This window comes from Triturus cristatus, chromosome 9, assembly GCF_964204655.1.
Source record: "Triturus cristatus chromosome 9, aTriCri1.1, whole genome shotgun sequence".
Taxonomy (NCBI): Eukaryota; Metazoa; Chordata; class Amphibia; order Caudata; family Salamandridae; genus Triturus; species Triturus cristatus.
Window position 1 is genome coordinate 1,107,498,821 of NC_140592.1, and position 14,225 is coordinate 1,107,513,045.

At 45.2% G+C, this 14,225-nt stretch overlaps 1 protein-coding gene across 1 annotated transcript in view; it reads left to right on the plus strand.

Annotated features, from left to right (window-relative positions):
- The window catches only part of POLE2 (DNA polymerase epsilon 2, accessory subunit), a 447,127-nt gene that overhangs the window by 273,207 nt on the left and 159,695 nt on the right, over positions 1–14,225 (plus strand). The window contains exon 12 of the mRNA XM_085627013.1: positions 4,653–4,742. Coding sequence (XP_085483139.1) covers positions 4,653–4,742 — 90 coding nt within the window. The remainder of the gene's footprint in view (positions 1–4,652; positions 4,743–14,225) is intronic.

Consider the following 14,225-nt stretch of genomic DNA (forward strand, 5'->3'; position numbering starts at 1 on the left):
ACCTCGTAGAACTGTCTTTGGCTACACCCTCTGCCTTGTCCAGCTAGGGATTTTCAACTTTCATTTTGGCGACTAAGTTTGAAAGTAGAAATCTTCACAGCGGCTTTGGCTCTCAGGCCATCTGATGGTGACACTCCCTCCTCAGAAACCTCCTGCAGCCTCGTCCTACTGAACTTTACCTTCTCAGACACTTTTTCTCAGAATGTCTTCCAAGTCTGAATGTAAGTGCTGACCGGGTCCAATCCACTTCTTGTATCCGGACCGCATCATTGGCAGCCACATTTTTCTTCGTTGACCCAGTCTCGCGTGACTAGATTTCCGCGGTTGGCCTTTTGATCTTTTAGGCGCTAGTTTTGACTTTAAAAATTTAAAGGCTCATAACGACTGTTCTACTGTTTGAATTTTTGTCGTTTCTGTGTCAAATAATTTATTAAAATGTATTCTATTTTTCTAAATTGGTTTGTGATTTTTATTGTGTTGTATTTTCACTTTATTACTGTTTGTGTGCTGTTTAAATACTTTACACATTGCCCCTAAGTTAAACCTGACTGATTTTTGTACCAAGCTTCCCAGGGGTTAAGCACAGGTTAATTTAGTGACTTTTTTTATTTCACCCTGCAAGGGATTGTGGCTGTTGCTTGACTTGGGTTCACACCCCAGTCATCCCACAACAAAATGTCTCACAATGCCAATTCCCACAACTTCAGTTCCCCACTTGCCATTCTCTCAAGAGCATTTCAGCAAGAATGTTAACTGAGATACCAATGTTTTGGAGTTCTCCAAGAGTGATGTCCCAGAACAGTAGGTTTTGGATAAGTATGAGATCTCTGAAAACCATAAAAGGAACACCTACGAGTAATTTTGGGATAAATGCTCTGCTGAAACCTTTAAAATCATCAATTTTCTGGTTTTGTGTATCCAAAGAAATAGGTTGACGGGGAATAGATTTCCTGTATGTTTGATTTGCTAACAAAAGTCTAGTCCAATATGAACATTGTGTATTTTAGTGTGAAATTACCCAAAAGGGAATCATTTGCTTCTGCTTCCCTGTTAGGTACATGCAAGTGAGGATGGAGGACCCACATTTTCATCCCCATGAATCCCCTGAATGTAGTGATATGAGGCAAAGCGTTTTTAAGAAATCTGACGTCTACATGCGCCAATCCTCTCCACCTAATAGCCCATGTTATTCTCTGTAGACCCTAAACCTCCTTTTCCTTTGTAGTTGACCACAACTTTGCATACAAAGATACCAGAGCTACGATTTTTGGGATTCTGTGACCCTACTATAAGTATTTAAGCGGTGAGCAGACCTTCTTGCCTCTGATTTGCTAGCCACTTGTCTAGGCTGTAAATGTTGTTCCTTTTGTTTTTGTTCAGAGTTTCAAAAATACTGAACATTTAGTTATGTTCCGACTCGTACAGAAATAACTTGCCTTGAAGAGGCAGTCACATTTATTTCTCCTGAGCCTGCTGAAGCCAGGAATATTATAGATGTTTGTGGTGCATGGCATTCTGGTGTCCACCTGCACATCACCCATGCCTCCCAACAAATACTATTCACTTGTAGACCTTCATCTTTAGTTTATTTGAGTGCAGCACAGCACTGTACCTTAAGATAGAAAACGCATAGGTTTTCACATTCTGCCCACCTAAATAGTCTCTTGTTTGCTAGCAGAGCTCTCTTGTTATTTGCCACTCAATAAACACTAGTAGCTGCAGGCGTAGAATACTTATTCTTGTTTTTTGGATAATTCATTTTGTGCCTTTTTCATAACCAAGCACGCTTGCGGAAGCAAGGGTCTATTATACGTATGACTCTGAGTCTCCTGAGAGTAATCTAAGCAGTTGTGTAGGTTTGAGCATAACTTTAGAAATTTGCACATGGAAATTTGTATGAAAGAATATAATTCTGATGCACAACACTATAAGAAAATAAAAATAGCCCTTACCCAGTAGACCAGCTATTCATGTGTTCTGTTCCCATCAGGTCTATCACAATGTTTGTCTATTTAATTTTGCGTCTGGATGATCTTTGATTATGTGTAAGTGTATATATATCTGTTTATTTGTAGACCTTTAGGCATATGTCTAAAATTCCAGGTCGAATCATTTGGGTGTTAGATTATTATGTATTTGGCATTTCTATAGTATTGAATGTATGTGTATGGTGGCGGTCACTATATACATCTGGAGCACACGTCACCCATCCCACTACACGCATACCTTTTCTCATATAAGGGTCTGTTGGTAGGTGATTGTGCTTATGCATATATTTTTGGGGTAGATGGGGCGGACATTCCCTAAACATACACACCCCCTTCCCTTCCCCACTGTTATTCCCTCCATTCAACCACCTCATTAAGACCCCATGTTCACCCCACTCCAAATCGCTACCATTTATTTATTTGCAGCTTGCATTTGCAAAATTGTGTTTGTCTATACAGTTGTTTTTTCCAACTTACTATATTACACCTTGTTTCGTGCACTTTACATTTCCTTTCAACTAAACCCCGCTACGTACACCACACGTGTGTTAATTTTCAGAATAAAAGGTTTGTACGTTATATTTAAAGGTGTTCTCCTGCATGCTAAGCAATTTTTGTAATTGTTTTTGTATTCTTCTTGAGATTGTGTCCTGCAAGACGTTCTATTTAAACCTGATTTATGCTCCGTTTACTGTCTACGACTGTTGTCATGTTCTTTTCGCTGCTGTAAAAGCTTATTATCTTATCTCTATACAACCTCTCATACACCCACCCACACAACCACTCACATACCCATTCACAGACCCTTGCAAGTACTAACTCAACCCCTCACTCATCTATAGAGTCACTCAGACACCCACTCACTCACTCATACAGGCACTCACTCACGCATAATGTACTCATACAACCAGTCACTTAACCATACTGCCACTCACAGTCACACAATCACCCAAACAGCTACTCACACATCCATTTATTCACTTATACATCGACTCACATACCCACTCATTCACCCGTACAGCTTCTCAATACAGCCACTCACTCACCCATACAAGCACTCACACACTGATTCACACACCCACACTACCACTTACATATCCATTCACGGATCCATACAAGCACTCACATCTGCTCACTCACCCATACATCCATTCACACAGACACCTTACAATACAGCCACTCACACACCAATTCACTTAGCCAAACAGTCACTCACTCACCTGGTGGGCAAGGAAGATTGGGAGACTACTTACTCAGGAAGCCTTAATCCAGGTGGTCCTAGCTATGGTGATGTCACACGTAGATTATGCTAATTCTCTATACCTTGGCATCCCGCTCTATCTCACCAAAAGATTGCAGATGGTACAGAACCAGGCAGCCAGGTTGATATCCCAACAACCTAGATGGGAACACATTTCTCCCACTATGAAAGAGCTACACTGGCTTCCCATCCCACAAAGATGTGCATTTAAAGTTGGCTGCCTTATTTTCAAAACCCTTCATGGTGTTAATCCAAAATTCTTATCCAGACTTGTTTAGAAATATTTACCTCCGCGTAGCCTGCGCTCTGTCCACAATAACCTTCTAACCATCCGTTCCTACAATCGGAAACAACTAGGTGGCTGCAGATTTGCAGTATTGGCACCCAGCTTTTGGAACACTCTTCTTTTAGATATAAGAACCTGCACTGAATTCTCTAGATTCCGTAGGTTCCTTAAGTTTTGGCTATTTACCCAAGCCTATAACTAGACTCTGTAGACAACGAAATACATGGGGTCCCAGCCATACCTTAAGTTCAGCGCCAAGAAACCAAACGGTGTATGTGCGCTTTCTAAGAAATTTTAACATAACATAACATTTCATGGGCTGGAAAATGAGTGATACTGATTCTAATATTCAAATGCAAATTATGCTATATATTTTCAATTGGGTGGATATCGATTCACCTTCTGTATATGCTCAGTGTCTTATTAAGAAAATTAATATAACTAGTTTATCAAAAAGAAAATAACATCAAATTCCCCTAAAAGGTTATTTATATCACATTGTATAGCTCTGTTGCACAAAGTATTCAGTATAACAAATATTACAATTTTTGATATTTAAATAGCATAAACCTCAGCCGAAAGGTAGCGGAGGGTAACCATTTATAATTTTTGACATTATTAAAATAGTTTAATTGCTTTGAGAGCTTTCATCCTGCCTAGCACCTTATTCTTATCTTACAAACACATAAACTGTGACAGCGGTATAAAACTCGATGAAAATCGGTTTGAAAGACTAAATGTTTTGTTCATAAGGATAAGTGGCCAAATGAAATGATTTGTAAAATCCCTTAATTGCTAAGTTTGAAAGTGTCCACATAGGAAAGGTCAACCTCGCTAGAACCCTCTTGGAACAGTTGATTGATTTGACCTAACTTCCAGAATTGCTGTTCTGTAGCCGATCATTCTGTAATATGAGGACTGCACTTGTGGTCAAATTTGAACTATCCTAGGTTCACGTTTGCTATACTGTTCTGCCAATGTGGGGAAGGGCATTCGTTTACATTATCACACGTGGCTAGCACGCAAGTCATAAACATTCTTGAACTAATTAAAAATAGAATTAGGAATGATCGTGTGCAGTTTTTACAGGAAATTCAATAACTATTGTCTTCCACAGGATATTCTGCTGTGCCCCCAACATGTTTTATATTTTGTGGAAACTTTTTGTCTACGCCATACGGAAAGAACCAAATCAAGTTACTGAAAGGTATTTGTTATTTTATGAAAAGCATGATATGAATTATTGGTGTTTAGCAATAGGTTTATGATACTGTGATTCTACTTTTTAAAGTGTGTCTGACACTATCACATTCAAACGTGGAATGAAACATTTCCTAGCTATCGTAACGGAAAGTTTCAATTCTATTAAGGACTCGGAGGCGAGGATTATGCCTTCTCTCTTCACTTTATTAAACAGCAGCCATTTAGAACAACAAGACTACATTTCCCATGAACCCTAGGGAAATCTGTAGTCAACCAAAAAAAAAAAGTCCAATCCGGAATATCCCTGGATCCTCCAATCGGGTCACTCCAGCGTCCACATAGTCTGCCCTCACTGGCCCTTCATCCTCTTTCTTTGCGCAAAGTCAGCCGGTAAAAACTCTTCATGCGCCCTGTTTATTCGCTTCCGAACCTGAGGACAAAGGTATCATTAATTCACAATAGGAATCTGATGTAATCAGTCATCTTACAATGAAGCAGACGTAACATAGAACCATGAATCAATGTTCAGAATAGTTAAGATTCGACCGAAGAACAACAAGCCTGCAATTAAAACTGAAAATTGACATTTTATAATGATAAAGGAGCCACCCCTTCAACAGAGAAAAAATCCAAAATGATTTACTTAGTTTAATGCAGGGTGGGACATCGTCTAGCGATCCCTAGGGTTGGATAATCCTCGCCTCCGAGTCCTTAATAGAATTGAAACTTTCTGTTACGATAGCTAGGAAATTTTTCATTCTTTGTCAGCACTGGAGGCGAGGATTATGCTAGTTCAAAGCTTGCTCACCACGAGGTAAGCCATGTCCAGCACTGGCTTGAAGTAGAACCTCTTAAAGGTAGAGTCCGAGGACCAATCCGCCGCGTTAAGGATATCCTCCAAACGAGCACCCAAGTCAAATGTCTTCGAGGCCATTGCCCATCGAGCTGAGTGAGATCCGAAGTCCTTGAGACTTATGCCTGCTTCCTGCATAACCCACCTGGCTATGGTAGGAAAGGAGACCGCCTTGAATGCTTTGCGGATAGCAGTAAGAAATTGGCGTTCCCCTGGTGGTCTCAATTCCTCTGTCATCTCTTCAGAAGCTTTCAAGCAGCGGACCACACACAACTTGGGAGAGTCCGGGAACTCCGGATAAGAGATCACTCTCGTATGACACTTAGTCCTTCTATGCAACGTAAAGGTGACACCAGCTGGAGTAAACATCCTGGAAGTGATATCCAGAGCTCTAACATCGGACACGCGTCTACAAGAAATCAGACAGAGTAACATCGCCAGGTTTGGCTGACAGTTCTTTCCTTGACAAATACCAGTTAGGTTGCCAGGATAAAAACAAGTTAAGAACCTGGTTCACATCCCATAATGCCAAATACTGAGGTTCTGGGGGCAAGGAAAGCCTAATTCTCCGAAGAAGTTTGCAGACAAGAGGATGCTCCCCGATAGGGGTATTATTAAGTGGCAAATGTCTGGCTGATCTAGCAGAACGAAAGGTGTTAATAGATCTGAAGGCTAGGACACCAGAGGCTAGGTGGGCCAAAAATTTAGGACGTACACTATCCGCGTCTAAGGGATTGATACCCCATCGCATACACCAACAGGACCATCTGCTCCAAGCGGATCTGTAGCGTCTGACAGTATTGTCTACCCACGCTTTAGAGATGAGTTCCTCAGCTTTTGCCGAAAGGCCCGAGACCTCCCATCGTCCCTGGTAATCCTCCACGCCACAAGCTATAACGAGTTCTGCAGAACTAGGGGATGAAGAACTCGGTCACTGCTAAGAAGAAGATTCAAAAATAGCGGGAGTATGATTGGTGAATCCAAGGAAAGTTCCAGAAGAACTGGAAACCACACTTGAGATCTCCAAAGGGGGGAGAGAACCACCAGTTCCGCCCCTTGCCTCCGGACCTGCGCCTTGACCCGAGTAATCATCGCAAAGAGGGGAAACGCATACCCTGTCTATAGGCTCCAATCCTGGAGATAGGCATATGTGGACACTGCAAATGGGTCCCGTCTCCAGCTGTAAAACTGGGGAATTTGGTGATGGAGCCTCGAGGCAAACATATCTATTGATAAAGGCCCCCAAAGGTCGTTCAACATCTGAAAAATGTTTGTGCTCAACTTCCAGAGACTTGAATCCTTGAAGTTGGGGGATTGAAAATCCCCTTCCAAATTCTCCCACCCAGGAAGGTACTCCGCGGTCACCGATACTTGGTGGTCCAGACAGTTTTGCCAGAAGCTGGCGGCCTGATCGGAGAGGGCTTTGGACCTCTTTCCTCCCAAATGGGTGATAAGCGGACATGTTGTCCATCTTTAGAAGTACTGATGACTGAATGGACTCTCTCGCCCAGCAGTGCACTGCGAAGGAGCCTGCCAGGAGCTCTAGACAGTTGATATGGGTTCGTCTGGAGACCACAAACCCTCCTGTAGAAAAATCGCCGCACCTGGCTCCCCAACCTACTATTCGAACGAGAACCCTGAAGGATACCTGACTCCTGGTGAGGGTCCGCCTTAATTCGTGGCGGATCTTTGAGACCTTCCTGGTTGGGAGGCTGAGCGTGGAGGACTTTGAGTCGATCACGAAGCCCAGAAACGTCAGACATTGTGAAGGGGAGAGCATCCACTTCGATTCGCTAACAACAAACCCCAGGCCCTGGAGGAGATTCACTGCCATCTGAAGATGTTGTTGAAGTTGAAGAGGACACACATCCATAAGGAGCAGTTTGTCGAGGTAGACAATCATTTGTATGCCCCAAGCTCTCAACCACTGGCTTGAGGACCTTGGTGAAACACCAAGGGGCTGATGAAAGGCCGAACAGGAGTGAAGCAAACTCTAATGTCTGTCCTTGTCAAATGAACTGGAGGAATCGCCGGTGAGGGGTGGGGAGGGATCGGAATCACCAGGTAAGCGTCCTTCAGGTCCAGACGAGCATTTAACAAGAAACAACGGTTTGATTGGAGGTGGGAGAGGCGGTCTCGTAACCGATCAAACGAGAAACCGCTGCGTCGCCTCCGCGCGAGACGCGAGCAGAAACCCGGGAAATTAACCAGCACAAGACAGCCGCCTTAGAGCGAGACGCGTAAATCACAAATAAAGGCAAATAAAGCACACGGGGTCAAACGCAGGAACAAGCCTCAATAACAACGTGTGAAACACGAATGAAAGCCAACAACTAGTATATGGTACAAATAAAGCACATCCAAGTCAATCGTAAAACCAGAGTAGTGAAAGAAACCACTTGTCTCGGCTGTGCAGCAGTGAGGGCAGACTATGTGGACGCTGGAGTGACCTGATTGGAGGATCCAGGGCTTTCCCGGATTGGACATTTTTTTGTTTGACTACAGATTTCCCTAGGTTTCATGGGAAATGTAGTCTTGTTGTTCTAAATGGCTGCTGTTTAATAAAGTGAAGAGAGAAGGCAAAATCACCGCCTCCAGTCCTGACATAGAATATGGATTGTGTGTCACTAAAGGTTAAATTTCTCTAAATTGTAAACTCATAAAACAAAATAAAAAAAAAAAAAACTTGATACAGTAAAATGAAACCCTAGCCTATACGTGTGCCATCTGAATACTGATTGTGTTGGAGCCAATGCTTTTTCTGCAGCTATTGTCATGTTACCGAGTCTTAAGCGTTAGATATAAATGTGAACAGAAATGCGCAATTTTGAGTACACAATTATTACTCGGTTTCTGTATTTAATCGTTTTTATAGTGTTGAAGCGCGGCAGTGATGTATACAAGCTTTTGTAGCAGCTGGTGCTTGAACCGTATTTGGGCCTGGAGGGAGTGCACCCTGCTAAAAGAGGGACTGGGCGGGAAACTAGTTAGGGCACAGTAGGCATTTACATAATATCTTCACTCACGGAGTCCCTTCTGTTGTACCCATAACTAGTCTGTCAGGTCTCGTTAAAGGCTTGGCATCTGACTTTGAAATCCCAACCTGCTGTATTGCCCTTACAAGCTTTCAGTTGGCACACACGCAACCCAAAAAAGTGTTAACACTGCTGAAATGTTTTTCGGTAAAGTCCTTCAGCGTGCTATTATCCTCATGTTGTCAGAGATCACAGTATAGGTTCTTCTTAGACATAAAAGTACTCCCCTTTCACTTTGATCTACTTTTACTTTGCATACCTCTTCATTATATTGAAATGATCTGTACTCTGAGCCCCTTTACTTCACCCCATTTTCACTCCATTCCTTATCCCTACAATTAAACTTTATTAAAACGCTCACCTGCTTCCTTAATCTTCCTAACTACAATAAATGTATTGATACCTACCCTAGTTCATAAATTTAATCAAGTGCCATGTAATTAAAATTATAATTTACTTTCTCTTCCAAGGGATCCACATTAACAGTCATAAGCACTGAATTGTCCTGCCCACGAGTGGGATCCCAGATTACTTCGCCAAACATATACATAAAACGTACATATGTACAAAGCTTTTGAGTAGAAAGGTGCGTTTAAGTGGAGAAACAGTTGCTTCTACAGCATCTTAAAGACTTTTCATTTAAATAAGTACACCAATTAACGTAAATAGTCACCACATTAAGAAAAGTGAACAGAAAATATTTTTCACAAACCTTTTGAACTGAAAAAGAAAGGAAAGGAAGGACAATGCTTGCAGATAAGCTGCACCAAGCATGGAGTAAGAAAATGTAACGAAGTCTTTGAGGGCGTTACCTTTTATTACATTAGGGGGAATGGATGTGCACCATTGACTTATAGGATACCTACTTTTCCATTCCTATAATAAGAAAACACTGTAAGTTTCTGCATTTTGACCAGTTCAAGGTCCTTCCTCTGTGCTTGAAGTCCGCTCCTCACACTTTATCAAAGTGAATGGCAGTGGTGTACTCGAGAAAGCAAAAGTTTTCTGTTCTACCCATACTTGAATGACTGGTTAATAAAGGCGAAATCTCAAGACTTAGTAATGAAGCATTTCAATCAAGCAAGTGGCAGATACCCTGTGACATCTTGGGACATCAGTAAGTCAACAGCTACCAGTTACTCCTGTGCAAAAGATTCACTACTTTGGATTAACTTTAGACACCCAGGCCACAAAAATGTATTATTCGGAGGAGAAACTCATTTCTACCAGTCAGAGATGTTGCTGTCTGTTACACACACCACTCAACTGCTCAACAGATTTCTTCATTAATGGGGTTGATGACATCCTGTATCTTTCTAGGTTCGAGGCATGTGGGCTGCTGAATTCATATCTGTGCATAGATCGCCGCCTAGTGTTGGGTCCAGATGTTTGCACGTTGTTGTCCTGGAAGAGTCTTCGAAGTATCCTGAGATAGGTGACTCCTCCCCTGGACCACAGTGCGCATGGTCATCCTCTCCATCCTCAGATTGTTTTTTTCCGCCATTGGGTTCGGATGTACTTATCTTAGCTCAAGTTAGGAAAAATTAGTTTAAGGCCAAAAGGCCTTTAGTTTTTGTCGGGACTGTTCCCGCTCGGTATCGACAGCTTCTTGCTTAGTTTAGCAACCTTCTTCAAGTTTTTCGGATCCGTTTAATCCGATCATCGACCTTACATCGACGATGGAATCGAGGACCCCATTCAAACGGTGTCCTGTTTGCCACGCCAAATATCCACATATCGACGTCCACCCGGTGTGCAACAAATGCCTCTCGCCGGATCACGACGAATCGAAATGTATGGCCTGTGCCCGATTCCGATCCAAGAAGACTCTCCGGAATCGACGGGCAGCGAGACATCTTCAGCACCGAGGACGAAGATGTTGAAAGCATAGAAGACACGAACTACAGCCCCGCTTCCGAACACGATTCCCGATCGGAAGACGCCAATGAAGCGCTTTTTCACAGGGAAGAAGCCGACGATGAGGTAGGAGACTACGATGAGGCCTTTGGGGCCGAAGAAGATAGCTCTGGTGAAGAGCAGGGCCTACCCGTCGAAACGGAGGCTATCAAAGTGCGTCATTCTACGGCTCCGGTCGAGGGATCGCCTCCGGGCCTTACCCAAGATCAATCCCGCAGTTCTTCGGCCCCGCCTTCGGGCCCGGCCTCGAACATCCAGCAAGAGCCATTATTACCGAAAAAAACTGGTTTCCCTTCGACGAAACCGAAACCAATCGTCGCACCAGTTACACAGAAACCGAAAGTGAAACTGGCAGTGGTCGGCTCGAAGCCCTCGACGACCTCCACTCCTTCGACGCCAGCCCACACCATCGGCTCCGAACGCACTAAAAGGGATTTCGGCGCCGAACTCGCTGCTGCGGATGTCGGTACCGACCCGAAAAAGAAGGCCATCGGTACCTCAAAAGCGCCTCGGCCGCCGGCACCGAAGCAATCGGCCCCGACCGCAAAAGTTAAAATGGCCGCTCCATCGGAGTCCACTTCGAAGGCAGCGACTAAGGTCAAGTCATTGACTCCGTCGACCGCTACTGCCTCTCCTCGAATCGATGACCCTGTGGCTCCGAAGCAGTCCTCTGCAGAACCACTCCGCACCAAAGAACCTTCGGCGTTTTCGGTGCGACAAGTTGCGGCGTCCTTGCAACGCATCAGAGAACAGGCAGCCCTCCAGTCCACATCGGGCCCTGACCTGAAAAAGGCTCCAAAGGCACCTTCGGCACCAACCAACATTACTTTTGGTTTACCGCCGTCCACGGCGCCAAAGATGTTCGAGATCCGAACACGTGGCCGCCAGACAAGGTCCCCATCTGCTGGACACTCTCCTACTGAGCCTTCACCGTCCCAATTCATCAACGCCGACACCGGCAGACTCATGCTCCGAAAACGGAAGGTCACACCAGAGCAGGCCTTGGACTCTTACAGAATCCCTCTAAAGCAGAAACTGCCAGCAGAATCAGAACCGTTTCTATACGAACGCCTGCATACCTCCTATCTGGATCCCCAGTCCTTTTCTCCAACGCCCTCCGATACGGACGCAATGGAGGACTACATGGGTGATGAGACCACCTACCCTAGGGATATAGATCCTGAGGAGCAGCAGGACCCAGATCAAGCTTGGGATGACCCTGCAGACCCGGGTGCCACAACAGATACCCAGGACACGCAGCTTTACGGTGCAAAAACATCTCCCACAGAGGACACTGCTGCCTTCAATGCCCTCATAGAACGTGCTGCAGCCAATCATGGTGTACAACTCCACTCTGACACAGTTGAGGAAGACTTCTTGGTGGACACTTTCGCCTCCTCTGAGAGGACGGTCAAGACTCTGCCCATGTTGAAAGGTGTTCTCAAGCCAGCAAAGGAAATTTTCAAGGAAACAACCAGGGCACGGGTGCTGAACCCCAGGATGGAGAAGAAATACAAACCTGCGCCCGGGGACCCTATGTACATTAGAGGGCAGTTACCTCTAGACTCCATGGTGGTTGCTAACGCTCGCAAACGAGCGCACTCACAAACGACTGGTGACGCTCCTCCCCCAGACAAAGAATCCAAGGTGCTGGAGACCTCAGGCAAGAGGATTGCAGCTCAAGCAGCAAACATCTGGCGCATTGCCAATACACAGGCCCTCCTGGCTCGCTACGATCGTTCACACTACGACACACTAGAGTCACTACTCCAACATCTGCCAGACGAGTACAAAGAGGCAGCGGAGCTCCTAATCAGAGAGGGACAACTCCTTACAAACGCATCCATCAAGTGCGCACTAGATGCTGCAGACACAGCTGCGAGAGCAATAAACACCAGCGTCATGTTACGCCGACACGCTTGGCTAAGAATCTCCGGATTCAAACCTGAGATCCAAAACAACATCCTAAACCAGCCTGTCAACCCCGACTACTTATTCGGACCGGAAGTTGACACCACTTTAGAAAAGATAAAAAAGGACACTGACACTGCGAAGTCAATGGGAGCTCTACAAACTCAGATATTTCGTAGTGGCTCCTTTTGTCGCCCCGGAAATAGGGGAGCAGCTAGGGGACAGGGGTCACAGCAGACATACAATAAAGGGGGCACACAGAGTACCTACGATAAAAACAACAGAGGTGGATATCGTGGCTCCAGCACCAAGGGCAGAGGACGCGGTTACGGCAACACCAGGTCCTCACCCAAGAACAAACAGTGACGCCCTCTCCCTTCCCCCCGACCACATAACACCTGTCGGGGGAGACTCCAGCGGTTCCTGTCCACGTGGAATACCATCACCACGGACAGGTGGGTCAGGGATATTATCCAGCATGGTTACTGTCTCGAATTAACCTCCACTCCACCCACAATACCGCCAAAGCACCGTCCTATGTCCGCAGAGCCCTTAGCATTATTGCAGCAGGAAGTGCTCAGTATGCTGCAAAAAGGTGCAATAGAGGTCGTGCCCGTCAACCAGCAGGGGACAGGAGTGTACTCTCTGTACTTCCTAATCCCAAAAAAGGACGGGTCGCTCAGACCTATACTAGACCTGAGACCCCTCAACCACTACATTCTCTCAGAGCATTTCCATATGCTCACCCTACAACAGGTTCTCCTGCTGCTCAGCCAGGGAGACTTCCTAGCCACACTAGACCTCAAAGATGCGTACTTCCACATACCCATTCACCCGTCACACAGAATATACCTCAGGTTCACTATTCAGGGACAGCACTACCAATTCAAAGTCCTCCCCTTCGGTGTGACAACAGCACCCAGAGTTTTCACCAAGTGCCTAGCTACAGTGGCTGCACATCTACGGAGACAACACATTCACGTCTACCCTTACCTGGACGACTGGCTTGTTGAGGCAAAGTCAGCCCAGCAATGTGCCAGCCACATGTCAATCACCATCCACCTCCTTTACAGTCTGGGATTCTCACTAAATTACCCAAAATCACATCTCCAACCCGCACACGTACAGCAGTACCTGGGTGCGACCATAGACACTCTGGCAGCCACAGCTCAGCCAAATTTGGTGAGGATCAACAGCATGCAAATGCTGATCTCAAAGTTCAAACCTCAACACTCCCTTCCTGCGCGAGTGTTCATGCAGTTGATAGGCATGATGGCCTCCTGCATTTTCATAGTCCCACACGCGAGACTACATATGCGCCCGCTTCAGGAGTGCTTGGCACGTCAATGGAATCAGGCTCACGGGGAATTAAAAGACCTAGTGTTGGTGAGCGGTCGGGCATACAACTCTCTGCATTGGTGGAACACACAAAACCTTTGCAAGGGCCGACCGTTCCAAGAGCCTGTTCCACAAATAATACTGACGGTGGACGCGTCTCTCCAGGGATGGGGAGCTCATGTACTCAATTACACAGTGCAGGGACTATGGACAATACAACAGAAGAAGATGCACATCAACCTTCTGGAACTGATGGCAATCTTCCTGGCAATGAAGGCATTCAAAGTACACTTGTGCAACAAAGTCGTGTTGATCCCGACGGACAACATGACTGCCATGTACTACATACAGAAGCAGGGAGGAACACACTCTCCACAGTTGTGTCATCTGGCTCAGAGCATGTGGAAGTGGGCCATTCAGAGGAACATATTCC